The sequence below is a fragment of the Nicotiana tomentosiformis genome, chromosome 11, assembly GCF_000390325.3.
Source record: "Nicotiana tomentosiformis chromosome 11, ASM39032v3, whole genome shotgun sequence".
Lineage (NCBI taxonomy): Eukaryota > Viridiplantae > Streptophyta > Magnoliopsida > Solanales > Solanaceae > Nicotiana > Nicotiana tomentosiformis.
In genome coordinates, this window is record NC_090822.1 from 3,043,864 (window position 1) to 3,071,124 (window position 27,261).

The window sequence follows — 27,261 nt, forward strand, 5'->3', positions numbered from 1 at the left end:
AAAATTATTATTTCTTTTATTTTTCCACGTAAAGGCTTTCCGAAATTTCGCCCGAACTGCACACGCAAATCGAGGAGGATAATTATAAGATTTTTAAGGCTAACGAGCGTGGAATAAAGTCCTAGAATACAAGATGACCCCTTGGGTCATTACAACAAATTATTTCCACATAAGTACAACTCGGCAGTAAGAGAGATAACATGAATCAATGATTCTAAAAGGATAAGTCAACAATACAATGGATAACAAAACTTCAATTAAGGTTGATCAATTACGGAAAAGATACTAATAAATTAAGTTAAGGATATAAAATTATTGAAAAGATAATATTGACTTCAATTAAGGATAAGCAATTACAAAAATAATAATAATAATAATAATAATAACTTTAATTAAGGATAAGCAATTACGGAAAGGATAATAATAACTTCAATTAAGGATAAGCAATTACAGAAAGGATAATAATAACTTAAATTAAGGATAAGTAATTATGGAAAAGATAGCATGGCAATAAAGAGGCAATATCTTCAATTAAGGCACATAAGTGTTTAATTGGCAACGAGGGTAAAACATGAATCAATTAATTCCAAATAAGATACGTAAGGGTAAATTTAGTAAATGTGGGATTTAGCAAGCTAAAACAACTTTACATCTAATGAACATAAAAACGTAAGAGCCCTAAATGGTCAAATTTCCACAAATATGCCCGAGTACGTACTCGTCACCTGGCGTACACGGCCTTCACATGACCCAATTAGCACAAATGACTCAAATCCTATGGGGTAGTTTTTCCCACACAAAGTTAGGCAAGTTATTTACCTCAAAGAAGCTAGATTGTTACTCTAAAATGACCTTATCGAGTGAAACAACCTCTGGACGGCTCAAATCTAGCCAAAATAACTTCAAATCATAAATACAGCTCATAGGAAACGATTTCGGATAATAAAGCTTCAATCTTTAATAAAAAACTAAAAATTCAACCCGGGGCCCGCACCTCAGAACGTGACAAAATTCAAAAAATCAAAACAACCATTCAATTATGAGTCCAACTATTCTAATTTCATTCAATTCCGACTATGAACCGATGGTCAAAACCCAATTATTCTCTTTAGAAAAGGCTTTGATAAAACCCTCAATTCTCCAATCAAAATATGGATTAATTCAAAAAATGAACTTCTGTAATAATATTAAAATACAAAAATTATAGTTATATACTGACCCCCATAAAAATACGAGAAGAACGCCATATAAATCACCTCAATCGGAGCTCTATAACTCAAGATATGATCAAAATACCAAAAGAACTTCCTCATACGATATCCAAATTCGACGATTATTTTTGCTATCGCTCCGTAATGACGATACAGATCTAATGCTACAATCAAAGCAGAAATTTGAGCACATTTGCATAATGCAGTAACATTTATTCTTGAAGAAACAAAATCGAAACATAAAAAACGAGCGCAACACAACCAACCCAAAATTATTCGAAACTCACCCAAGCCCCTCGGGACCCCGTCCGAACATACCAATAAGTCCCATAATATAATGCGGACCTGATCGAGGCCTCAAATCACATAAAACAACATAAAAACTACGAATCGCACCTCAAATCGAACTTAATAAACTTATGAACTTGCAACTTCTACAACTCGCGCCAAAACATATCAAATCAACCCAGAATGACGCCAAATTTCACATGCAAGTCTCAAATGACATAATAGAACTAATCCAACCCTCGAAATCGCAATCCGAGCCCCATATCAATAAAGGCAACTCCAGGTCAAACCTCTCAACCTTCCAAAACTTCAACTTTCCAATATTTGCCAAAATACTTTAAATTATACGAAGGTATTGGAATAATCAAAATGCCATAGGAAGCCAAAGTCCAAATACAAATCCGGACGCAAGCCTAAGTCCAAAATCACCATACGAAGCTATTGGAATAATCAAAATGCCATTTTAGAGTCTCTACACAAAAGTCAAACTCTGTTCAACTCTTACCGTTTAAGCTTCTAAAACAAGAATTCTACTTCCAAAGTGATTCCGAATCATTCGAAATCCGAACTTGACCACACACGCTAGTCATAATACATAATACGAAGCTGCTCGAGACCTTAAGCCACCGAACAGAATGCTAATTCTCAAAATGACCATTCGTGTCATTACATACTCCCCCTCTTAAACAAACATTTGTCCTCGAACGTGCCAAGAATCATTCCGAAGTCATCAATCACTGAGTGAACTTACTATACATACACCCGCGGGTGACCCCACATCACCCCAAATCCACGGAAGCCCGACAATACCACCTCAACTAAAGATTTTTGCTTCCACCAATACCACTAGACCTTAGAACCAAATTTCTCACCATCTGATCATTTCCAAAAGACCCGATTACTACATCAACACATGGTATCAACCTCAACCAGCTGCAATAACCTATGTCTACACTCACCATATACAAACACACGACGTAACACACTACACATATGTCCAGAACAACATCTCTGATCACAATAGCCTTCCATACTCAAACCCAACACCAGCAATTAACCTCATATTAGTTAGAACCATGTTCCAAACCTCCACAACACCGACAATAATTCAATAACACGAAGATGCCATGATTGTTCACTCAAATCAACAAGTCACACCCAATATTACTCAGGCACACACCTCGTAAGCTAAAACCCAATAAACATAACACAAATATGACAGAATATATGAGGGAGCACATGAAATAACTATCAAACAAGACCAACAGGCACAACTCCGTATCAGTGGCGTAGTACGAATTAATTCCACAAGGGAGAATCAAAGTATATGAATAAATCACAAGGATTCATCCTAATAATTTCACCGCGGCACGTAGCCCGGTCCAAACATAACAAACCTCTTAGGAACTCGAGGATCCTATCCTCAACTCTGAATCACAAGTAGACTACACATCATAACAACTGAAACGTTCCATTAATTCAATTTCCGCTAGCAAAGTTACAACACAACTGAACTCCCACACCGATAGAGAATCTAATTCACAAATCATAATCAACCACCTATAAATCACATCAAAACCTACCGTAATGGGTAACAGAAAGTCATTCCTAGTCTCACAACTCCCAATAATGAAAAAAACAAAATGATAGACACATGCTACCACTATAGAATCTCCCAACATGGGTAAACACATAAGTAGAGTTCAAAATCATGAAATTCACCCATATGTGAAGCAACATACCATGATTCACCCCGATAAGTAGAACCGAAACAAAATACAAATGATGATGTTCCTCTATAAAAAATCGAAACCATACATGTACGACATCATCTGGTGTAGCGACCTCAGCCATACCATCGAAAGCACATCAACGGCCTGGGCCTCCTACTTTTGGGTGCCCTCTACCTGCCTGACCTGCACCCCAAGCTAGCAGTGCAGTGATATCAACAACTAGAGCATAACTCATCGCCTGAATACCCCATTGTGACATATTTGTCCGCAGTTAGGGACAATCTCTCACCATATGGCTAGTATTTCCACACTCAAAACAACCTCTACAATGGCGTGGCTATGAAAACTGTCTGACACGGGCACTGTAAGACCCATGGATATCTGAAGCATCGCGCGAAGCCTGAACTACAAACTGATCTAACTTACCCACAAAATCTCTACCATGGCGTACCCTGCCTCAAATATAGGAACTACTATATCCACTCGGTCAACGAGTCCTCTTAGCCTCCATGTCCTCTCTCTCTCTCCTGACCCCGCATGTCCTCTCCCTCCTGGTCCCGCATGCCCTCTAGTCAGCGAGAAATCTATACCACCTTCTAAAATGGAACATCCAACTCCAACTCTTGAGCCATGCTGAATAAGATGTCATTACAGAGCCCCTTAATGAATCTGCAGAATCGCTCTCTAACTATAGAAACCAAAGCAGTATGTCTGGACAAATCATTAAATCTAATGGCATAGTCTGACACTAACAGAGTGCCCTGGCGCAACTGCTCAAACTCTGCACGCCAGGAAACTAGAAGAGTCTGAGGAATATACTCGCTCAAGAAGAACTCTGAAAACCGATCCCATGTTAGTGAAGCTGCCTCACCTAGGCTACCTAATTCGTACATTTGCCACAACTGATATGCGACCCCCTTAAGTTGGAACGTAGAAAAAGAAATCCCACTCGTGTCCATAATACACATAGTGTGGAAAATATGGTGGCATACCTCTAGGAAACTATTTGCATCCTCTAAAGCCAAACCACTAAAGGTAGGAGGGTTATACTTGTTGAACCTCGCAAATCTAAGTTGTTCTTCCTCAGATGGTGCTGCCCTAATCATGGGCTAAACTAGAACAACTGACTGTGCCAGCACCACACATGAAACCTGACCAATGTGAGCCCGCTGCTCTGAGTTGCGGGCGGCGGGAGTCTGAACTCCTCCCCCGGTATGTGAAATAGTTGGTGCAACCAAAATCAACCCCGTCTGAGACAATGTACCGAACATGCTCATGAACTATGCTAAGGTCTCCTGAAGTCCGGGGGAAACAACAGACGCCTCCGGTGCCTGTCTCCCAATAGGAGCTATTGGCGGCTCCTCAACTGCTGCTAAAACGTGTGCTTTAGCTGTAGCATGTGCTCCTCCTCGGCCCCTGCCTCTGCCCCGACCTCTAGAAACATCGGCTCTAGGGAAAGCGTCATCAGTAACTACAACTCGTGTCCTCGGCATCTGTGAGAGAATAGAATGACAAAGGCTCAAGCGCCAAGGTCAATAAACTCGCACCATTGGAATGTAAGAAGTGAAACTATCCTAATAGTTCTGCTTTCTCTCCAAGATAAGTACATACATCTTCGTACTAATCCGCAAGACTCTACTAAATTCACTTATCACTCGTAGCACATATGAACCTAGAGCTCTGGTACCAAGTTTTCACGACCCCAATTTCCCTTCATAGGATATCGTGATGGAACCTAGTCTCTAAGATTAGGTAAGCCTAACACTTACTGAATTAATAGCAAAATTTAACCAACAACTATGAATTTCGACATGTAAATTTCCATACAAGCCAACAATCCGAAAACCGGTAGTACAAGTCATAAGCTCTACTGAGTATGCTAGAAAACCCCCGAAATACAACTGTTTCGGAATAGAAATAAACAGTATGAGTACAATATCAGAAGGTGACTTCGAGGCCTGCAAACGCAATGGAAAGTTGTCCTTGAGTCTCTAAAGCAAATACCAACCAACTAACTATTGATCAACCAACTTCGATATACCTGGGTCTGCACAAAAATATGCATTAAGCGTAGCATGAGTACTCCACAGCAGTGCCCAGTAAGTATTAAGACTAACCTCTGTGGATTAGTACGATGGACAGTCAAGACAGCTACTGGACTAAACAACCTGAACAAGTATGAAGGTGAACTAACGGGGAAACAATGATAATATAAAGCTAAGCATGGTAAGGAAGACAAAACAATATTAACAATGAAACACTAGAAACAACAATTTGCAACAAGAAGCAAGCATATTGTAACGTTGTAGAGTAAGTCGGACACAATCTAAGTCCGATGAAACCAAATAAAGGAAAATAAGTAACTCAACAAGAACAATTGCTTTTACACCATATCTATTCAGAAGTTTCCACGATGTACCAAACCTCATAATCAACAATCACGGGTCCTAATTCTTGAAACCTAATCACTTGGCCTCTTGTGCCCACATTACAAATTCATAACCGCACGAACGACTCACGTTCCAAGAGAGTGAAAGTATCTTATATAACCACTCACGTTCTAACAATAACCATAACTCATGACTGCATGGACAACTCACGTGCCAACATGATAACTCTCACACAGAAGGCAAGTACACGGGAGTACATATAAATGGTTAATCATATCAGGATTCATCTTCTTAAACCGATATGGGTGATTTATTTACATGTATGTTTGTGCAAGTGTTCTACCAGGGTAGGCACACCACTACACAAATAACAACAATAACAATGCCCCCATGCCATTACTAGTCATCACAAATCATTCCCCGACATAGCCCACCTTGTCTCGCCACGTGCGCAATAATAAAGTAAGTGCTCGCCTAGTCTTGCCACATGCGCAAACCCACATATTTAGCCTGCCTTGTCAAGCCGCATGTACAAATATCAATAGTATCAATAGCACGAACAACTCACGTGCGAACACCCCGACAATCCTCTCAACAATATTACATGTGCAAAAATATAACATCAACATAAAATGACTCACAACATGTGCCCATATACCACAATATTTCCTCAAAATAGTTTCAATACCACAACAATGCATAGCCCCCGACTCAACGATACTAGGTACAATGGAAACAACAAAAATAACACGAGAATTCGGTAAGTAAATCAACTCAAGAACTTCAGAACACAAAGAAACAGATGAACAAGCTCACAATGAAAGAGACAACATGGAATGACGGTTTCAACAAGAATAACTCAACAAGGGCAGCGATAGCAGGCAACAATGATTTCCACATAAGTACAACATGACGGTAAGAGAGATAACATGAATCAGTGATTCTAAATAATTATAAGTCAACAATGAAAGGGATAACAAAACTTCAATTAAGGTTGAGCAATTACGGAAAAGATACTAAAACATTCAATTAAGGATAACCAATTAAAGAAAAGATAAGAATGACTTCAATTAAGGATAAGCAATTACGGAAATAATAATAATAACTTCCATTAAGGTTAAGCCATTACAGAAAGGATAATAATAACTTTAATTAAGTATAAGCAATTATGGAAAGGATAATAATAACTTTAATTAAGGATAAGCAATTACAGAAAGGATAATAATAACTTCAATTAAGGATAAACAATTACGGAAAGGATAATAATAACTTTAATTAAGGATACGTAATTAAGGAAAAGATAGCATGGCAATAAAGAGGCAATATCTTCAATTAAGGTACATAAACGTTTAATTGGCAACAAGGGTAAAACATGAATCAATTAATTACAAATAAGACATGTAAGGGTAAATTTAATAAATGTGGGGATTTAGCATGCTAAAACAACTTCACATCCTATGAACATAAGAACCTAAGAGCCCTAGACTGTCAACTTTCCGTATATAAGCCAGAGTACGTACTCGTCACCTCGCGTACACAGATTTCACATGACATAATTAGCAAAAATGACTCAAATCCTAAGGGGTAGTTTCCCCCACACAAAGTTAGGCAAAATACTTAACTCAAACAAGCTAGACCGTTACTCTAAAATGACCTTCTCAAGTGAAACAACCCCTAGATGGCTCAAGTCTAGCCAAAATAACTTGAAATCATAGATAAAAGACATAGAAAACGATTTCGGATAATCAAGCTTCAATGTTTAACAAAAACTAACAAGTCAACCACCGGGGGGGGAGGGGGGGAACTTCAGAACACGAAAATATTCACAAAATTCGAACACGCAATTCAATTACGAGGCCAGCCATACTAATTTCATCCAATTCAGACTCCAAATCGATATTTAAAACCAAATTATTCTCTTTGGAAACTTTTTGATAAAAATCGCAAATTCTCCAATCAAAACATGGATTAATCCAACTTCCAGAATCGTAATCCAAGCCCCGTATCAACAAATTCAACTCCTGCTCAAACCTCTTAACCTTCCAAAACTTCAACTTCCTAATATTCGCCAAAAATGCTTCAAATTATCCTACGGCCCTCCAAATCTGGATGCACGCCTAAGTCAAAAATCACCATGCTGATCTATTGGAATAATCAAAATGCCTTTTCGCATTCATATACACAAAAGTCAAACTCTGATCAACTCTTACCATTTAAGCTTCTAAAACAAGAATCCTTTTTCCAAATTGATTCTGAATCATCCGAAATCTGAACTCGACCACGCACACTAGTCATAATATATATTATGAAGCTTCTCGAGACCTTAAGCCACCAAACAGAATGCTAATTCCCAAATTGAGTGGTCGGATCGTTATAACCAATATTAGCTATATCTATTAACCATTTCTAATAACTTTGCAAATTAAATGATAAGAATGAAGCTAAATAGTCTGAAATAAGGAAATAAGACAATAAGCGACGAAATCCAAATACAAATCCCGAAACTAGTGTCAAGAATACATGAGCTTCTAGGATACTACAGATAATGGTCTGAAATAAACATAACTATATGAATCAAAATAAATATCTAAAGGAAGTAGAAGGGGACTTTAGGGTTGCGGACGTCGTGCAGCTATACCTCAAGTTTCCTTTGAATGGCTCCATCCGAGCAAGTCTACTAAACGCCGTTAGGACCAAAACTGGTATCTGCACAAGAAGTGCAGAGTGTAGTATGAGTACAACCGACCCCATATACTCTGTAAGTACCGAACCTAACCTTGACGAAGAAGTGATGAGGGTAAGGCGGGTCACATACAATAACATGTTAGCAATTATAATAATAACAGAAAAGACAAGAACGTAAGTAAACCAGTAACTTCATAACAACGAACTCAAAATCCAACTTCTAGAGAGCCTAGAATAGCGAGTCACATAACACATCTCGAATACCAAGGCCAATCCAACAGTCACAAAAAAATATAATTTTAAACAATCTATTGCTACATGCAACCCGATCCCAAAATATCAAATTTAAACAATCTATTGCGCCGTGTAACTCGATCCCACCATATTATCATCTGTCAATATCCTAATCCGCCCTTATTCCGCCATTTTAATTTATTACCTTTCAATTTCCGTTGCGGCGTGTAACCCGCTCCCCATAAAATTTCAATTAACAATAGCAAGTCAACAACCAGAATTTACAAGAAATTCAACATCAAGAGAGTGAATGTTCGAAACAATGGAATATCACATGACAATCAAAGAATCTCGAACAACTCAAATGTCTTAACTTTACAAACTCCACGATATCTACCCATCTAACAAATCATAAAATTGAAACTACATAATTGAAGGCAATAAATGTTACGAAATTATAAGACAACAAATACATAGGACAATTCAGATATGCAAGAAAAGTGATAAGAGGCAAGTAGCAAATAAGCATGGAATTATGAAATGACGGACAATTTAATACAAGAATAACTCAATGACAAGTAGCAATTATGTCAAGGAAGTCACATAAGCATGTAGCAATTTGTCACGACCCAAAATCCCAACTTGTCGTGACGGCGCCTATCTCGATACTAGGCAAGCCGATAATCTCAATAAACCACAATTTCTTTTAAGTTTGAAAATATAATATTTAAATACAATAAAAGATTCCACAAATACTGATAAGAACATTCCCCAAAACCTGGTGTCATTGAGTACATGAGCATTTAATATGAATACAAGTCTGGAAAATACGGTCTATAATAGCCTAAGACCAAATACAGTAAACAAGAAGATAGGGAAAGGAGAGACAAGGTCTGCGAAACACACCAGCTACCTTTGAATCTCCAGAAGATTAACTGTGTGAGAGAATCAACACCCGCTATGTCCAGAAACACTTGGATCTGCACACGAAGTGCAGGGTGTTGTATGAGTATAACCAACTCAGCAAGTAACAATAATAAATAAGGAACTGGGGATAATGATGAGCTACACAGTTATAGTTCACTCTCAGTAATTCCATCAAAGAATGCACATGCTTTTGAATCCAGCAGTTTAAGTCAAGTCAATTTTATACAGTTCAAGTTTATGAAATTAGGATATAAAATATTTCAGAGGATTTGACAACAATAACAGATAGCAACTAAGTGCAACAACAAATGAAAACAATGCATATCCTCTCAGGGCAACAGTCACTCCACTCATCACGACAACTCAACCACTCGGCTCTCAACCCTCAGCACTCACACTCAATGGGTACCCACGCTCACTGGGGGTGTATAGACTCTGTAGGGGCTCCTACAACCCAAGCACCATAATCCGAACGGACTGCAACTCACATGTTGTAATATCCTGCACGGACAACTCACATGATGCACGGACAACTCACGTGCTGTAATATCCTACACGGACAACTCACATGCCATAATATCCTTACCTCACTGACATGCCCTCAGCCTTACTCAGTCCTCAACCTCTCTAATCTATCGAGCTCTCGAAAATCACAAAGATCGGCACAAACAAAGATAACATAGTGAATCAACAAATATCAAGCAAGACTGAGGTATGATACACAAGAAAAATTATGACTGAGTACAAGACAGCAATTAGCAAATAATTCAACAAGTACGCAACCTCTGTGGGTCCCAACAGTACTATCACATTGCCTAAGCATGTTTTACAGTCAAATTTCTTCAACACGTAGAGAACATATAGTTAACAACAAGTTGTTTAACTTTACAGTTTCCCGGGATGGACCAAGTCACAATCTCCTCGGCGCAAGCCCACACGCCCGTCACCTAGCATGTGCGTCACCTCCAAAATAATCACATGACACAAAATTCTGGTGTTTCATACCCTCAGGAACAGATTTAAAACTGTTACTTACCTTAGAGCGTGAATTTCTTTACTCTGTTATGCCTTTGCCTCGCAAATCAGCCTCCGAATGCCTCGAATCTAGTTATAAATAATTCTGTTCAGTCAATAAAATTTATTGAAATTAATTCCATAAGCAAATGCTAATTTTTCATAACATTCGAAATCTAATCCCAAAATTACCTATGAGGTCCACGTCTCGGAACCGGACAAAAGTTACAAAATTCGTAAGCCCATTCAACCACGAGTCGAACCATACCAATTTTACCAAAATCCAACCTCAACTCAACCCTCAAATCTTCAAATTAAATCGAGAGGGTTTTCAAAAATTTTCAACTCAATTCACCCATTAAATGATGGATTCGAAGGCATAATAATGGAAATTAATCAAAAATGGATAAGAATCACTTACCCCAAACACCCACGCAAAAATCTCTCCAAACATCGCCTTTTACCGAGCTCCCAATTTGATTTTGTGTTATGAAGTCAAAACCCCGTTTGTGGAACTTTTAATTCTGCCCAGAAATGCCTTCATCACGAAGCCTCGCGTTCACGAAGCACAAACTCAACTGCCCAAAATATAACCCTTCGCGAACGCGACCATGTCTTCGCGAACGCGAAGTTTTACCAGCTCAAACCTTCACAAACGCGACCACCACTTCACGAATGCATAGAACAAGGACTAGGGTCCCCAATTTCCTCACTACTCTTTGCGAACGCGACACCACACCCGCGTTCGCGATGCACACACAGACCACACCTTCGCGTTCGCGTCTTCCCCTTCACGAACACGAAGAACAAAATCTCACCACTCAAAAAACACTCTTCCCGAACGCGAGGGCCCACTCGCGAACGCGAAAGAGGAAACTAGTAGAATGCAGCAGCAGATATCAGCAATCCTACCAAGGCCATAAATGATCCGTTAACCCCCTCCCCCCCTCCCGAAACTCACCCGACCCCCCCGGGACCTCAACCAAACATACCATAAAGTCATAAAATATCATACAAACTTAGTCGGACCCATTAAACAACGCTAAAACCAGGAATCATATCCCAATTCAAGCATAATAAACTTTGAAATTTCAAGTTTCCACAAACGGTGCCGGAACCTATCAAATCACGTCCGATTAATCTCAAATTTTGCACACAGGTCATAAATGACATAACGGAGGTATTCCAATTTTCAGAATCATATTCCGATTCCAATATCAAAAAGTCAACCCCCAGTCAAACTTCCCAAAAATTCAACTTTCGGCATGTTAAGCCTAATTCCACTATGGACCTCCAAATAAATTTTGGGACATACTCCTAAGTCCAAAATCACCATACGGAGCTGTTGGAATTATCAGAATTCAAATCCGAGGTCTTTTACACATATGTCCACATCCGGTCATCTTTTTCAACTTATATTTTCAATTATGAGACTAAGTGTCTCATTTCACACTGAATTCCTTGCGGACCCGAACCAACTACCCCGACAAGTCATAAAATAACTATAAAGCATACATTGAGCAGTAAATGGGGGAACGGTTTTATAATACTCAAAATGACCGTCCAGGTCGTTACATTCTCCCCCTTTTAAACAAACGTTCGTCCTCGAATGAGTTTTGAATCATACTTGGAATCTCAAATAGGTGTGGATATTTGTTCCATATCTCCTGCTCAATCTCCCAAGTAGCTTCTCCGACTGGCTGGCCTCTCCACTGTACTTTCACTGATGTTATGTACTTTGACATCATCTTTCAAACCTGTCGGTCTAAAATAGCCACCGGCTCTGCATTATAAGACAAAATTACCGTCCAGCTGTACTGTACTGAAATCCAAAATATGAGACGGATCCTCGACATACTTTCGAAGCATGGATACATGGAACGCTGGATGAACACCTGATAGACTAGGTGGCAAAGCAAGTTCATAAGCCACTTCTCCAATCTTCTTCAATATCTTAAAAGGCCCAATATACCGAGGGCTGAACATTCCCTCCTTCCAGAACCTCAACACACCCTTCATAGGTGAAATATTAAGCAAAACCTTCTCCCCAACCATATAAACAACATCACGAACCTTCCTGTCGGCTTATGTCTAGAATGTGTCGTGCGAAATAGTTCCTGAATCACTTTGACCTTCTCTAAAGAATCCTAAACCAAGTCAGTACCCAATAGCCTAGCCTTACCCGGCTCAAACCAACCCACCGGGGACCGGTACCGTCTTCCATACAAAGCCTCATATGGAGCCATCTGAATACTCGACTGGTAGCTGTTATTGTAAGCAAACTCTGTGAGTGGTAGAAATTGATTCCAAGACCCCCAAAATCAATGACACGGATGTGTATCATATCCTCCAATATCTGAATAGTGTGCTCGGACTGTCTGCCCGTCTGAGGGTGAAATGATGTACTCAACTGAACCTGTGTACCTAATTCTCGCTGCACTTCTCTCCAGAAATATGATGTAAACTGTGTGCCCCGATCTGATATGATGGACACTGGTACACCGTGCAAGAGAACAATCTCGCGAATATAAATCCCAGCCAACTGCTCCGAAGAATAATTAGTATCGACTAGAATAAAATGCACAGATTTGGTCAACCGATCTATTATCACCCAAAGAGCATCAAACTTTCTCAATGTCCGTGGGAGCCCAACTACGAAATCCATGGTAATACGCTCCCATTTCCATTCTGGAACATCAAGTCTCTATAGTAATCCTCCCTGTCTCTGATGCTCGTACTTTACCTGTTGACAATTTAGACACCGAGCTACAAACCCAACTATATCTTTCTTTATTCGCCTCCACCAATAGTGCTGCCTCAAATCCTGATACATCTTCGCAGCACCTGGATGAATGGAGCACCACGAACTGTGAGCTTCCTGGAGAATCAACTCACGCAAACCGTCTACATTAGGCACACATAGCCTACCCTACATCTGTAATACACTGTCATCTCCAATAGTGATTTCTTTGGCATCACAGTGCTGAATCGTGTCCTTAAGGACAAGCATATGTGGATCATCATACTGGCACTCTCTGATGCAACCATATAAATAAGACCGAGAAAACACACAAGGCAAAACTCGATTCGATTCGAAAACATCCAACATAATAAATTGGTTAGCCAAAGCCTGTACATCTAAGGCTAAAGGCCTTTCTGCTACCGGTAAGTATGCTAAGCTGCCCAAACTCTCCGCCTTATGACTCAAGGCATCGGCCACCACATTGGCCTTTCCGGGATGATAGAGAATGGTGATATCGTAATCCTTAAGCAACTCTAACCACCTCCACTGCGGCAAATTCAGATCCTTCTATTTAAACAGATGTTGTAGACTCTGATGATCAGTATATACCTCACACTGGACACTGTACAAGTAAAGCTACCAAATTTTCAAGGCGTGAACAATATCTACTAACTCAAGATAGTGGACCGGATAATTCTTCTCATGTACCTTTAACTATCTAGACGCATAGACAATTACCTTACCGTCTTGCATCAGCACTGCGCCGAGACTAATACGCGACGCGGCACAATACACAATATAAGACTCTCAACCTGTAGGCAACACCAATACTGCAGTTGTAGTCAAAGCTGTTTGGGCTTCTAAAAGCTCTCTTCACACTCATCCGACCACCTGAACGGAGCACCTTTCTATGTCAATTTATTCATAGGCGATGCAGTAGACGAGAATCCCTCCACGAAGCGACAATAATAACCGGCCAAGCCGAGAAATCTCCGAATCTCAGTAACTGATGAGGGTCTGGGCCAATTTTGAACTACCTCTATTTTCTTCGGATCCACCTTAATTCCTTCACTGGACAATATATGTCCCAAGAATGCCACTGAACTAAGCTAGAACTCACACTTAGAGAATTTGGCATAAAGTCTCTCCTCTCTTAGCCTCTGTAATACAATACCCAAGTGTTGTGCATGCTCCTCCTGGCTACGTGAGTACACCAGAATATCATCAATAAATACTATGACAAATAAATCAATATATGGCTGGAATACACTATTCATCAAATGCATAAATGCTGCTGGGGTATTGGTTAGCCCAAAAAATATCACAAGAAATTCATAGTGGCCATAATGAGTTCTGAATGCCGTCTTCAGAATATCCGAATCCCGAATTTTCAACTTGTGATACCCAGATCTCAAATCAATTTTGGAGAACACCCTCGCTCCATGAAGCTAGTCAAATAAGTCATCAATATGCGGCAAGGGATATTTATTCTTGATTGTAACTTTGTTCAACTGCCTATAATCGATGCACATCCGCATAGTACCATCTTTCATTTTCACAAACAAAGCCAATGCACCCCAAGGTGACACACTAGGCCTAATGAAATCATTTTCAAGGAGTTCTTAAAGCTGCTCTTTCAATTCTCTTAACTCAGCTGGTGCCATACGATACGGAGGAATAGAATTGGGCTGAGTGCGCTGCACCAAGTCAATACTGATATCAATATCCATGTCGGTTGACATATCCGGCAGGTCTGCTGGAAATAAAATCCGAAAAGTCTCGCATGACCGGTACTGAATCAATAATAGGAGTATCTGCATTAACATCTCTCACAAAGGCCAAATATGACAAACATCCCTTTCCACCCATACGTTGGGCTTTCAAATAAGAAATTACCATGCTAGGAAGAAAATCTAGAGAACCTCTCCATTCAACCTTTGGCAATCCCGGCATCATCAACGTCACGATTTTTGTGTGATAGTCCAGAATAGCATGACATAGAGACAACCAATCAATACCAAGGATTACATCGAAATCAACCATGCTGAGTAATAAGAGATCAACTCTAGTCTCCAGTTCCCTAATAGTTACCACAGAAGACCGATACACACGATCTACAGTAATAATATTGCCCACCGATGTAGATACACAAACAGGTGAATCTAAGGACTCACAAGACATATTCAGATAATGAGAAAAATAAGATGATACATATGAATAAGTGGAACCAAGGTCAAATAATATAGAAGCCTCCCTATGGCACACTAAAATAATACCTGTGATCATTGCATCTAAGGCAACATCATCTGGCCTGCCAGGAAAATCGTAGAATCAGGCCTGACCGCCACCTGACCGGTCTCCACATCGTGGGCGACCCCTAGCTACCTGACCCCCACCCCGAGTGGGCTGGGCGGGTGATGTAATGGCTGGTGTTGGTGTCGTCGGTCGAGAACTATAATGTGGAGACCCATTCAACAGTCTAGGACAATCTCTCTTAAAATTACCTAATTTTCCGCACTCAAAACAACCCTTCCTCTGACGGAACTGTTTTTCCTGATAACCCGAAGAATTACCCGTAGAAGCCTAAGTGGATGAGGCATGATGAGAACTCTGCGCTGTTAGTGCATTGAATGAAGACTGGCCTGAGTGAGCACTATAAGAACCGTGGCTAGCTTATGCACCACGATGAGCTGGACGACCCCTCTGAGCGTGTCTGTAAGAACGGCCCCTACCGCGGTAAAACTAACAGCCTGAGGGAACACCACTGCAATCACCTAAACCACGAGGCCTCTTAGCCTTCCTCTCAACCCGCTCCCGGCTGTGAACCATTTCAATATGACGAGCAATGTCGACAACCTCATCGAAAGTAGCACCAGACACTCTTTCTCCAGCCATGAGTAATCGTAGATGAAAAGTGAGGTCATCAATGAACCTCCGGATCCTCTCCCTGTCTGTGGGAATCAACCAGATAGTAAAACGGGCCAATTTTGAAAATCTCATCTCATACTATGTCACGGACATATCACCCTGAGGAAGCTACTCGAACTGTCTGTGCAGCTCTTCTCCGGGGGACTGAGGCACGATCTTCTCCAGGAATAAACCAGAGAACTGCTGCCAGGTAAGGGGTGCTGCACCGACCGGCCTACACCTCTCGTAAACCTCCCACCATCTGAAGGCAGCCCCAAAAAATTAAAAAGTAGTGATTGAGACCCCATTGGTCTCTAGAATACCTGCTATCCGAAGCATCCGTTGACACTTATCCAGAAAACCCCGAGCATCCTCTGAGTCATCACCGCTAAATGGTTGAGGTAAAAGCCTCACAAATCTCTCAAGTCTCCTCTACTCATCATGTGCCATACCAGGAACTACCAGGGCCTGAGCAGCTGCAACCGGCTGGGCTGGTAGTGCACCTGGTATATGAAGTTCCTGCACTACCTGGTCTGGAGTACGGGCAACAGGAGTATGAGTACCTCCTCCCGGCTGAGAAGTGGCAGGTGCGGCCTGAGTCGAAACCACCTGAGCAAGACCAATGCAAACTGTCAATATCTGGGCCAAAGTCTCCGGAAGGCCTGGAAACTAAATGGGCACAACTGGTGCCTGAGCTGATCCTGTCGGCTCAGCTATATCTGGAATCTGCTCCTGAGCTGGAGCAACTGGTGGTACTACAGGTGCTAGTCCAACTATTTCACGAGCTATACCATGACCTCTAACTCGGCCCCGGCCTCTACCACGACCCCGACCTCTTGCGGCACTAACCGGTGTCACTGGTGGCTGACCGTCCGATCCGGTAGTACCTGTCCTCACCATATGTGAGAGAATAGAATAACAGAAATTTAGTTTTCGAAATCAACAAATTCTCATGACATATTACAAAAAAGTGAAATTTTCCTAAGGGTTCTGCAGCCTCTCGAAGATAAGTACAAACGTCTCCGTACCGATCCGCAAGACTCTACTAAACATGCTCATGACTCGAGAGACTTATCTAACCCAGAGTTCTGCTACCAACTTGTCACGACCAAAAATCCCAACCTGTCATGATGGCGCCTATCTCGATACTAGGCAAGCCGATAATCTCAATAAACCATAATTTCTTTTAAGTTTGAAAATATAATATTTAAATACAACACAAAATCCCACAAATACTGATACGAACACTCCCCAAAACCTGGTGTCATTGAGTACATGAGTATCTAATATGAATACAATCTTTAAAATACGGTTTATAATAGCCTAAGACCAAATACAATAAACCAAAAGATAGGGAAAGGAGAGACAAGGTCTGTGAAACACGTCAGCTACCTCTGAATCTCCAGAAAATCAACTGTGGGAGAGAATTAACACCCGCTATGTCCAGAAACACCTAGATCAGCACACGAAGTGCATAGTGTAGTATGAGTTCAACCAACTAAGCAAGTAACAATAATAAATAACGAACTGAAGATAATGATGAGCTACACAGTTATAGTTCACTTTCAATAATTCCAGCAAAGAATGAACATGCTTTCAAATCCAGCAATTTTAGTCAAGTCAATTTTATACAGTTCAAGTTCACGTAATCCGGATATAAAATCTTTCCGAGAATTTCACAACAATAACGGATAGTAACTAAGTGTAATAACAAATGAAAAGCAAGTACAGCCTTTCAGGGCAAAAGTCACTCCACTCGTCACGACAACTCAACCGCTCGGCTCTCAAGGCTCAGCACTCACACTCAATGGGTACCTACACTCACTGGGGGTGTACAGACTCTGGAGGGGCTCTTACATCCCAAGCTCCATCATGCATAGTATGTTTCTGGCTACGTGCAGGTTGGTTTTAACCTAGTGTACGAAGGATACTTTGGCAAAATTTTCCAAAGTCTCTAAGAGTAAACATTCGAGGACGAATGTTCCCAAGGGGGGAGTGATGTTACACCCTATATTTTCGTACGTAAAAATGCGTCGTAAGCAAACTAATGTAGGACCAAAAATGAGATAATATTTAAAAGTATATAAAGTAAGTTAATCATGTTACCTCTGAGGTTACAAATATTGAAGATCATGAACAACAAGTACAAAGAGGGTTGGACAGTTCAGAAGCTAAAGCAATTGAATAAAACAATGTTTCGTCGAAAGTCGACAAGTTGGGAATGTTATAACATGTACCTTTGGGGTGATACTAGGGTGATTAACATGATAAGGAGATTATGTTATGATTTATATTAGTCGTATGACATCCGTGTGTTATGTTTTGAAGTCAAGCGAGTTGTGGAACAAAAGTCGATGAAAGTCATCACAAGTTACATTCATAAGTTTTACTGAAACTTTGGGTCAAATGTAACTGCAATTGTCTCCCAATATACTTAGAGTTATGGGGTGTTCCACCCATCAAATTAAAGATCTATGAGACTATTTTCCAACGCATTAAACCGTTTGTCAATATGACATCGGAGTAATGAGATATGGGCATTTTTGCGATACTGCGCAAGCTGCTAGGTGACAAGTAGGTGTGTCACCTACTTGCTTAAATGAAAGCCCAAAAATGGGCCATTTCGGGTCGTCCAAAGAGGCCTTTTAAGGGCCTATTTTCTTCATATATTAGACTTAAAATAGAGCATAATAACCAGACATAAGCTCTGCAAAGAATCCTCCCAAAAATTTCCCACAAACCCTAATTGATTTTCTCTCCCTTTCAAGTTCCAATTGGAGGTAAAACCTAGAGTTTGAAGAACCAAGATAAGAGCTGAGTTATCCAACAAATAAGGTGAGTTTACTTCTCTCTTTCATCCAATTTTTCTTCTGTAAATTCATGGTAAGTCGTTCTATACTTGTAAGAACTCACGGGACGGTGATCGGAAGCCGTGAGTTCGAGTTATTCACTTGTAGCGGACTGTTTTGTGGACTGTTTTGTGTTGCTTTTGGGCTGCGTGTTTTACTACTATTTTGTGGAGTTTTGGAGGAGGAAGGGGGTTTATAAACACCATATAAATGTAGGGTGGTTGGCTTGTCGTTCGTCATAACATTTTCGGGTCGTTTGACACTACTACGGTGGTCGTTTTGTGTACGAAGAGATTGGGGTGTGTTGGGCTGTTTTGTAGTATTTGATGGTGTATATAGGGCTGGAAAATGATGTATATATATTGTTATTGTTCTGTTCTTGTATTGTTGGTGTTATCTTGAATTTGGAGGAAGTAAGGATTATAGGGGAGATGCTGCCCGTTTTAATACAAAATAAGTTTGTCGTTCGTTGTGCGATAGTTGTACCTTTCGTAACTTAACGATAGTATTATTATCGTTCTTGTAGATTAAGGTGCAAAGAGGTGAGTTCAACTTGGTGATTGGAAAGATTGTGATAAGGTATGTTAAGGCTAAGCCTTCCTTCATTTTGGCATGATCTCGTAGCTACATGTGTTAGTAATGAGACAAAAAGAGAAGTTCATATTCATGAATTTATTCACACTATTCTAGTCTCATAAGTTACAATATTATTCCTTATCGAGATTCTATATTCAATTTAGTATTGTCTTCTTCCAGTCAAGAGAGCAACAAGCCTATATATACAGTATTACAGTATTTTCATTACCATCGAGCTATAATCGATGGGCAGGCCCCTATTGGGCAACCTCTGATCAGATGGAAAGTTATATACCGAGCCTACTGTGGCCGAGCGCCTATGAGCGAGCCCAGCATGGTCGAGATACATAGCCTAGTATGGCCGAGCGCCTATGAGCGAGCCTACTATGGCACAACAGTTATATATACCGAGCCTTATAAGGCCGTACAATTATTTTACTTACTACATTGAAGGAGTTGAGTCAGTATCAGCAGGTAAGTATATCTCCAGATCATCTTTGACTCCCAGTTACTTCCAGTTATTATATTATCAGTTCAGTTTTGATTTTCAATTATGTTATTGCCTTACATACTCGGTACATTATTTCGTACTGACATCCCTTTTCCGGGGATGCTGCATTTTATGCATGCAGGTTCAGATAGACAGACGAGTAGATCTCCTCAGTAGGTGTTTCCCGAGTTCAGCCTGATCGGTAAGCTCCACGCCTTTTGGAGTTGCCAGGTCTAGAGTGTTGTGTACATCTTATGTATATCTGTATATATGTTATGGGTAGGTCGGGGCCCTGTTCCGATCATAGTACATCTATCAGTAGAGGCTTGTAGACATATCCTGTTGGTTAGTGCAGTATGTTGGGTTTGTAGGCCTGGTATGCATAATTTAGTGGTTTGTCAGCTGTAGTAGCTATGACGGCCTTTTCAACCTAGCTTTATATTGATGTTTAGTTAGCGCTAGTTTTCATTCAGTTTTATATTTTGCTTCGCAAATTGTCTTGCAAGGTGGCCCCATGGCCAAAGTATGACATTATGTGTTCAGAGTCCCTTAGTCGCAATTTGGTACGCCAGGTTAGGTGAGGCACCGGGTGCTTGTCTCGCTCCTAGGTTCGGGGCGTGACAAACTTGGTATCAGAGCAGTTCTGTCCTAGGGAGTCTACAAGCCGTGTCTAGTAGGGTCTTTCTTATAGATGTGTTGTGCACCACATTATATAAGCAGGGAACTACTGGGCATTTAGGGGTTGGTTACCCTTCTTTGAAATCTAAATCGTGCTATAGAACTGAGTTATAGGAAATTTGAATTAAACTTATGTGTTGGTGTTTGCATGCACAGATGACGGTGACTAGGAAGACTATGGCTAGCCAGAGGAGAGATAGAACAGTAGGTGAGGGGACCAGCAGTGTACCCCCAGTAGATGGGGCCCAGTTTGAGGCTCAAGGCGAGACCCCTACTCAGCCATTACCGGCTCCTCCACCAACTGCGGAGATTCCTAGGGAAACCGCACATCCAGTTCCCCCCACTTCCATTAGATCAGGACTTGAGAAGTGCGGTGCATTTGTTGACACAGTTGGTAGCTACCCAGCAACAGGCTAGTGCATCAGCTAGTGCAGGAACTTCTGAGGGGTCTGGGAGTTCAAGGGTCTGAGAGTTTATTGCTTTGAGTCCCCCAGAGTTCACGGGGACAGATCAGAGGGAGGACCCGCAGGATTTCATAGACCAACTTCACAGGATCTTTCGTGTTATGCATGCCACGAAGAAAGAGGCAGTTGAGCTAGCAGCTTTTCGACTCAGAAATATAGCCATCCTTTGGTACGAGGGATGGGAGAGGTCCAGGGGACGTGATGCACCTCCAGCTATTTGAGAGAATTTTTCAGATGCCTTCCTTGACCAGTACTTACCGCGGGAGATCCGACAGGCTCGAGTCGATCAGTTTCTAGCCCTCAAGCAGGGTAATATGAGTGTTCGAGAGTATAGTCTCCATTTTGACTCATTGGCCAGATATGCACCATCCATAGTTGCTACTATGCGGGACAGGATTCACAGGTTTATAGCAGGGTTAGCCCCAGAGTTAACCGAGGCATGTGCCACCGCTGCATTGCAGGATAGTATGGATATCTCCCGGATTCAGGCATTCGCCCAGAATATAGAAAGGGGTAGGCGTCGGCAGCAGGGTACAGAGAGGGCTGAGCAAGGGCAACGTAAGAGGATGAGATTTCCCAGGTCTCAGGAGCAATCTCAGGGTAGTTATAGGACCCAGTACTTCGGACGGCCACCTAGGCCTCCGCCACCTCAGTTACAGGGTTACGGGTATGACCGCTATACTCAGTCAGGACCAGGTGAGAGCTCACGGGCGTCGGGTTTGCAGCGACAACGAGGTTCTGCGCAGACATGGTCATTTCCTCCGCGGTGTGACATCTGTGGTAGAGGACACTTGGGTCAATGCCGAGCAGGTTCTGATGCTTGTTATACATGTGGGCGTCCGGGGCATATGATGCGAGATTGCCCAAATAGAGATTCTGGGGGAATGGCACAACCAGCGAGTTCAGCAACAGGATCGTCTATGTCCGTGCATCCTTCAAGGCGTGAGTCTCAGTCTTCGGCTGGTAGAGGTCGAGGCAGAGGTAGAGGTTCCAGTTCAAGTGGTAATCAGAACCGTATCTATGCTTTAGCGGGTCGACAAGACCAGGAGTCTTCATTAGATGTTGTGATAGGTATATTAACCATTTGCTCTCACGATGCTTATGCTTTGATAGACCCAGGATCTACTTTATCGTATATTACCCCATTTGTCGCGAGGAGGTTTGGTATAGTGCCGGAAATACTAAGTGATCCTTTTGCGGTATCTATATTGGTCGGAGAATCGATTATTGCTAGACGGGTTTACCGAGGTTGTACGGTGACAATTTGTAGTCGCCAGACCTCAGCTGACCTAGTTGAGCTAGAGATGATGGATTTTGATGCTATCATGGGCATGGACTGGTTGGCAGCTTGCTATGCCACAGTTCATTGCCGAGCAAAGGCAGTCAGATTTCATTTTTTGGGTGAGCCAGTCCTTGAATGGGTAGGTAATATAGCAACACCCAGAGGTAGGTTTATTTCCTATCTAAAGGCGAGGAAAATGATCGCAAAAGGATGCCTTTATCATATTGTGCGAGTTAGAGATACAGATGCTGAGATACATACACTTCAGTCAATTCACGTAGTCAAAGAGTATGCAAATGTGTTTCCAGATGAGCTTCCAGGTATTCCTCCAGAGCGAGAGATTGATTTTAGTATCGATTTGCTTCCAGGAACTCAACCAATATCCGTCCCTCCGTATAGAATGGCACCTGCCGAATTGAAGGAGTTGAAGGAGCAGTTAAAAGATTTGCTGGAGAAAGGTTACATCAGGCCCAGTACCTCACCTTGGGGTGCACCGGTACTATTTGTGCGGAAGAAAGACGGCTCGCTGAGGATGTGTATCGATTATAGGCAGCTGAACAAGGTAACTATTAAGAATAAGTATCCACTTCCAAGGATCGATGACTTGTTTGATCAGTTGCAGGGGGCTAGATGCTTTTCAAAGATAGATTTGAGGTCGGGGTACCACCAGGTCAGAGTTCGGGAAAAAGATATTCCGAAGACAGCCTTCAGGACCCGATATGGCCACTTCGAGTTCCTTGTCATGTCCTTCGGGTTGACTAATGCACCCGCTGTATTTATGGACTTGATGAATAGCCTATTCCGGCCATTTTTAGATCTGTTCGTGATAGTATTTATTGATGATATTCTGGTTTATTCCCGTTCAGAGGATGAGCATGCGGACCACCTGCGAGCGGTACTCCAAACCCTCCGTGATCGTAAGTTGTATGCTAAGTTTTCTAAATGTGAGTTCTGGTTGAAGTCTGTAGCATTCTTGGGGCATATTGTATCAGATGAAGGTATAAAGGTGGACACTCAGAAGATTGAGGCCGTGAAATCTTGGCCTAGACCTACCACTCCGACAGAGGTTCGTAGCTTTCTAGGCTTAGCAGGATACTATCGGAGGTTCGTAGAGGGTTTTTCTTCCCTTTCGGCACCATTGACGAAGTTGACACAGAAAGAAACTAAGTTTCAATGGACAGAGGCTTGTGAGCGGAGTTTCCAAGAGCTTAAGAACAGGTTGACCTCAGCTCCAGTTCTAACACTTCCAGAGGGTCTAGAGGGTTATGCCGTGTATTGTGATGCATCAGGTGTCGGGTTAGGATGTGTCCTGATGCAACATGGGAAGGTAATTGCGTATGCTTCAAGGCAGTTGAGGAAGCACGAGAGGAATTATCCGACCCACGACCTCGAGTTAGCTGCGGTTGTCCATGCACTTAAGATATGGCGGCATTATTTATATGGTGTTCATGTTGATGTATTTACTGATCATAAAAGCCTACAATATATTTTCAAGCAGAAAGAGTTGAATTTGCGACAGAGGCGATGGCTTGAGTTATTGAAAGATTACGATGTTAACATTCTCTACCATCCAGGGAAAGCTAATGTTGTAGCAGATGCCTTAAGTCGCCGATCTATGGGTAGCTTAGCACATGTAGAGCCCGAGAAAAGACAATTAGCTAGAGAGATTCATCAATTGGCTTCGTTGGGGGTTCGGTTAGTAGATTCTGAGGATGGTGGAGTTGTACTCCAAAACACTGCAAAATCATCCCTCATAGCTGAAGTCAAGGAAAGGCAGTACGAGGACCCAGAGTTGGTCGAGTTGAGAGAGCGAGTTCCGCAGCAGAAGAAGCCATTGTTAGAGCTCAAGGGAGAGGGGGTTCTCAGATACAGGGGTCGTTTGTGTGTTCCAGATGTAGCAGGGCTACGGAACAAGATTATGTCAGAGGCACATTATTCATGGTATTCCATCCATCCTGGATCGACGAAGATGTATCATGACATTAAGGATGTGTACTGGTGGAATGATATGAAGAAGAACATTGCTGAGTTTGTTGCCCAATGTACTAGTTGCCAGCAAGTGAAGATAGAGCACCAGAAGCCTGGAGGGCTAATGCAGACTATAGAGATCCCGACATGGAAATGGGAGGCGATAAACATGGACTTTATCACGGGTTTACCTCGTTCTAATCGTAAGTTCGATTCCATATGGGTGATAGTCGATAGGCTCACGAAATTAGTTCACTTCCTACCGGTCAGATCTACATATACAGCAGAAGAGTATGCCAAGTTATATATTAAGTAGATAGTGCGGCTACACGGAGTACCAGTTTCTATTATATCTGACCGTGGGGCTCAGTTTACAGCACATTTTTGGAGGTCATTTCAGAGAGGTCTAGGGACTCAGGTGAATCTCAGCACAGATTTTCATCCACAGACTGATGGACAAGCCGAGCGCACAATTCAGACGCTCGAGGATATGTTATGAGTATGTGTGTTGGATTTTAAAAGAAGTTGGGATGAACATCTACCTCTTGTCGAGTTTGCATATAATAACAGTTACCACTCCAGTATTCAGATGGCTCCGTACGAGGCTTTGTATGGGCATAAGTGCAGATCTCCTATAGGGTGGTTTGATGTTGGGGAATTTGGGTTATATGGGCCAGACCTGGTTCAACAGGCCATAGAGAAAGTAAAGCTTATCCGGGAGTGACTGTTGACAGCTCAGAGTCGTCAGAAGTCATATTCTGACGTGCGGCGACGAGACTTAGAGTTCAGGATTAATGACTGGGTATTCTTAAAGGTATAACCTATGAAGGGCGTGATGAGGTTTGGCAAGAAAGGCAAGCTTAAACCACGGTATATTGGGCCTTATAGGATCATTCGGAGAGTGGGCCAAGTAGCTTATGAGTTAGAGTTGCCCTCAGAATTGAAGTCTGTCCATCCAGTTTTTCACGTATCTATGCTACGGAAGTGCATTGGCGATCCTACCCGAGTGGTGCCCACGGATGATGTACAGATTACAGAGGACTTCTCATACGAGGAAATTCCAATTGCCATCTTAGACCGACAAATCCGCAATATACGAAATAAGGAGGTAGCTTCCGTAAAGGTTTTATGGAGGAGCAAGAATGTAGAAGAGATGACGTGGGAATCAGAGGAAGAAATGAAGTCTAAATACCCCCACCTATTTGAAACTGAAGATATGGTTCGAGATGGGACGCTACAACATAGCTCTATGTAGGCTAGCAGGTCATCAGGTAAGCTTTTATCCTTACCTCACATGCCATAATATCCTTACCTCACCGACAAGCCCTCAGCCTTACTCAGTCCTCAACCTCTCTAGTATCTCGGTGTTACACCCTATATTTTCGTACGTAAAAAATGCGTCGTAAGCAAACTAATATAGGACCAAAAATGAGATAATATTTAAAAGTATATAAAGTAAGTTAATCATGTTACCTCTGAGGTTACAAATATTGAAGATCATGAACAACAAGTACAAAGAGGGTTGGACAGTTCAGAAGCTAAAGCAATTGAATAAAACAATGTTTCGTCGAAAGTCGACAAGTTGGGAATGTTATAACATGTACCTTTGGGGTGATACTAGGGTGATTAACATGATAAGGAGATTATGTTATGATTTATATTAGTCGTATGACATCCGTGTGTTATGTTTTGAAGTCAAGCGAGTTGTGGAACAAAAGTCGATGAAAGTCATCACAAGTTACATTCATAAGTTTTACTGAAACTTTGGGTCAAATGTAACTGCAATTTTCTCCCAATATACTTAGAGTTATGGGGTGTTCCACCCATCAAATTAAAGATCTATGAGTCTATTTTCCAACGCATTAAACCATTTGTCAATACGACATTGGAGTAGAGAGATATGGGCATTTTTGCGATACTGCACAAGCTGCTAGGTGACAAGTAGGTGTGTCACCTACTTGCTTAAATGAAAGCCCAAAAAGGGGCCATTTCGGGTCGTCCAAAGAGGCCTTTTAAGGGCCTATTTTCTTCATATATTAGACTTAAAATAGAGCATAATAACCAGACATAAGCTCTGCAAAGAATCCTCCCAAAAATTTCCCACAAACCCTAATTGATTTTCTCTCCCTTTCAAGTTCCAATTGGAGGTAAAACCTAGAGTTTGAAGAACCAAGATAAGAGCTGAGTTATCCAACAAATAAGGTGAGTTTACTTCTCTCTTTCATCCAATTTTTCTTCTGTAAATTCATGGTAAGTCGTTCTATACTTGTAAGAACTCACGGGACGGTGATCGGAAGCCGTGAGTTCGAGTTATTCACTTGTAGCGGACTGTTTTGTGGACTGTTTTGTGTTGCTGTTGGGCTGCGTGTTTTACTACTATTTTGTGGAGTTTTGGAGGAGGAAGGGGGTTTATAAACACCATATAAATGTAGGGTGGTTGGCTGGTCGTTCGTCATAACATTTTCGGGTCGTTTGACACTACTACGGTGGTCGTTTTGTGTACGAAGAGATTGGGGTGTGTTGGGCTATTTTGTAGTATTTGATGGTGTATATAGGGCTGGAAAATGATGTATATATGTTGTTATTGTTCTGTTCTTGTATTGTTGGTGTTATCTTGAATTTGGAGGAAGTAAGGATTATAGGGGAGATGCTGCCCGTTTTAATACAAAATAAGTTTGTCGTTCGTTGTGCGATAGTTGTACCTTTCGTAACTTAACGATAGTATTATTATCGTTCTTGTAGATTAAGGTGCAAAGAGGTGAGTTCAACTTGGTGATTGGAAAGATTGTGATAAGGTATGTTAAGGCTAAGCCTTCCTTCAT

At 41.5% G+C, this 27,261-nt stretch overlaps 1 protein-coding gene across 1 annotated transcript; it reads right to left on the reverse strand.

The window, feature by feature from the left end:
* Nucleotides 1-14,847: 14,847 nt before the first annotated feature.
* LOC138900992 (uncharacterized) lies at nt 14,848-16,120 on the reverse strand. The gene is made up of 3 exons (XM_070188717.1): nt 15,973-16,120; nt 15,122-15,387; nt 14,848-15,039 (listed from the first exon to the last, which is right to left on the reverse strand). The coding sequence occupies exons 1-3, from the start codon at nt 16,118-16,120 to the stop codon at nt 14,848-14,850; spliced, it is 606 nt and encodes a 201-aa protein (XP_070044818.1).
* Nucleotides 16,121-27,261: the final 11,141 nt, after the last annotated feature.

Bases quoted from the DNA above. Each gene is read 5' to 3' on its own strand.
- LOC138900992 (XM_070188717.1), bottom strand. From the start codon at position 16,120: ATGGCTGGAGAAAGAGTGTCTGGTGCTACTTTCGATGAGGTTGTCGAC. The intron at 15,388-15,972 runs GTTAGTTTTACC...GTGAGTCCTTAG, and splicing joins CAGTGGTGTTCCCTCAGGCT to ATTCACCTGTTTGTGTATCT. The intron at 15,040-15,121 runs GTAATTTCTTAT...ATGTTAATGCAG, and splicing joins TAGATTTTCTTCCTAGCATG to ATACTCCTATTATTGATTCA.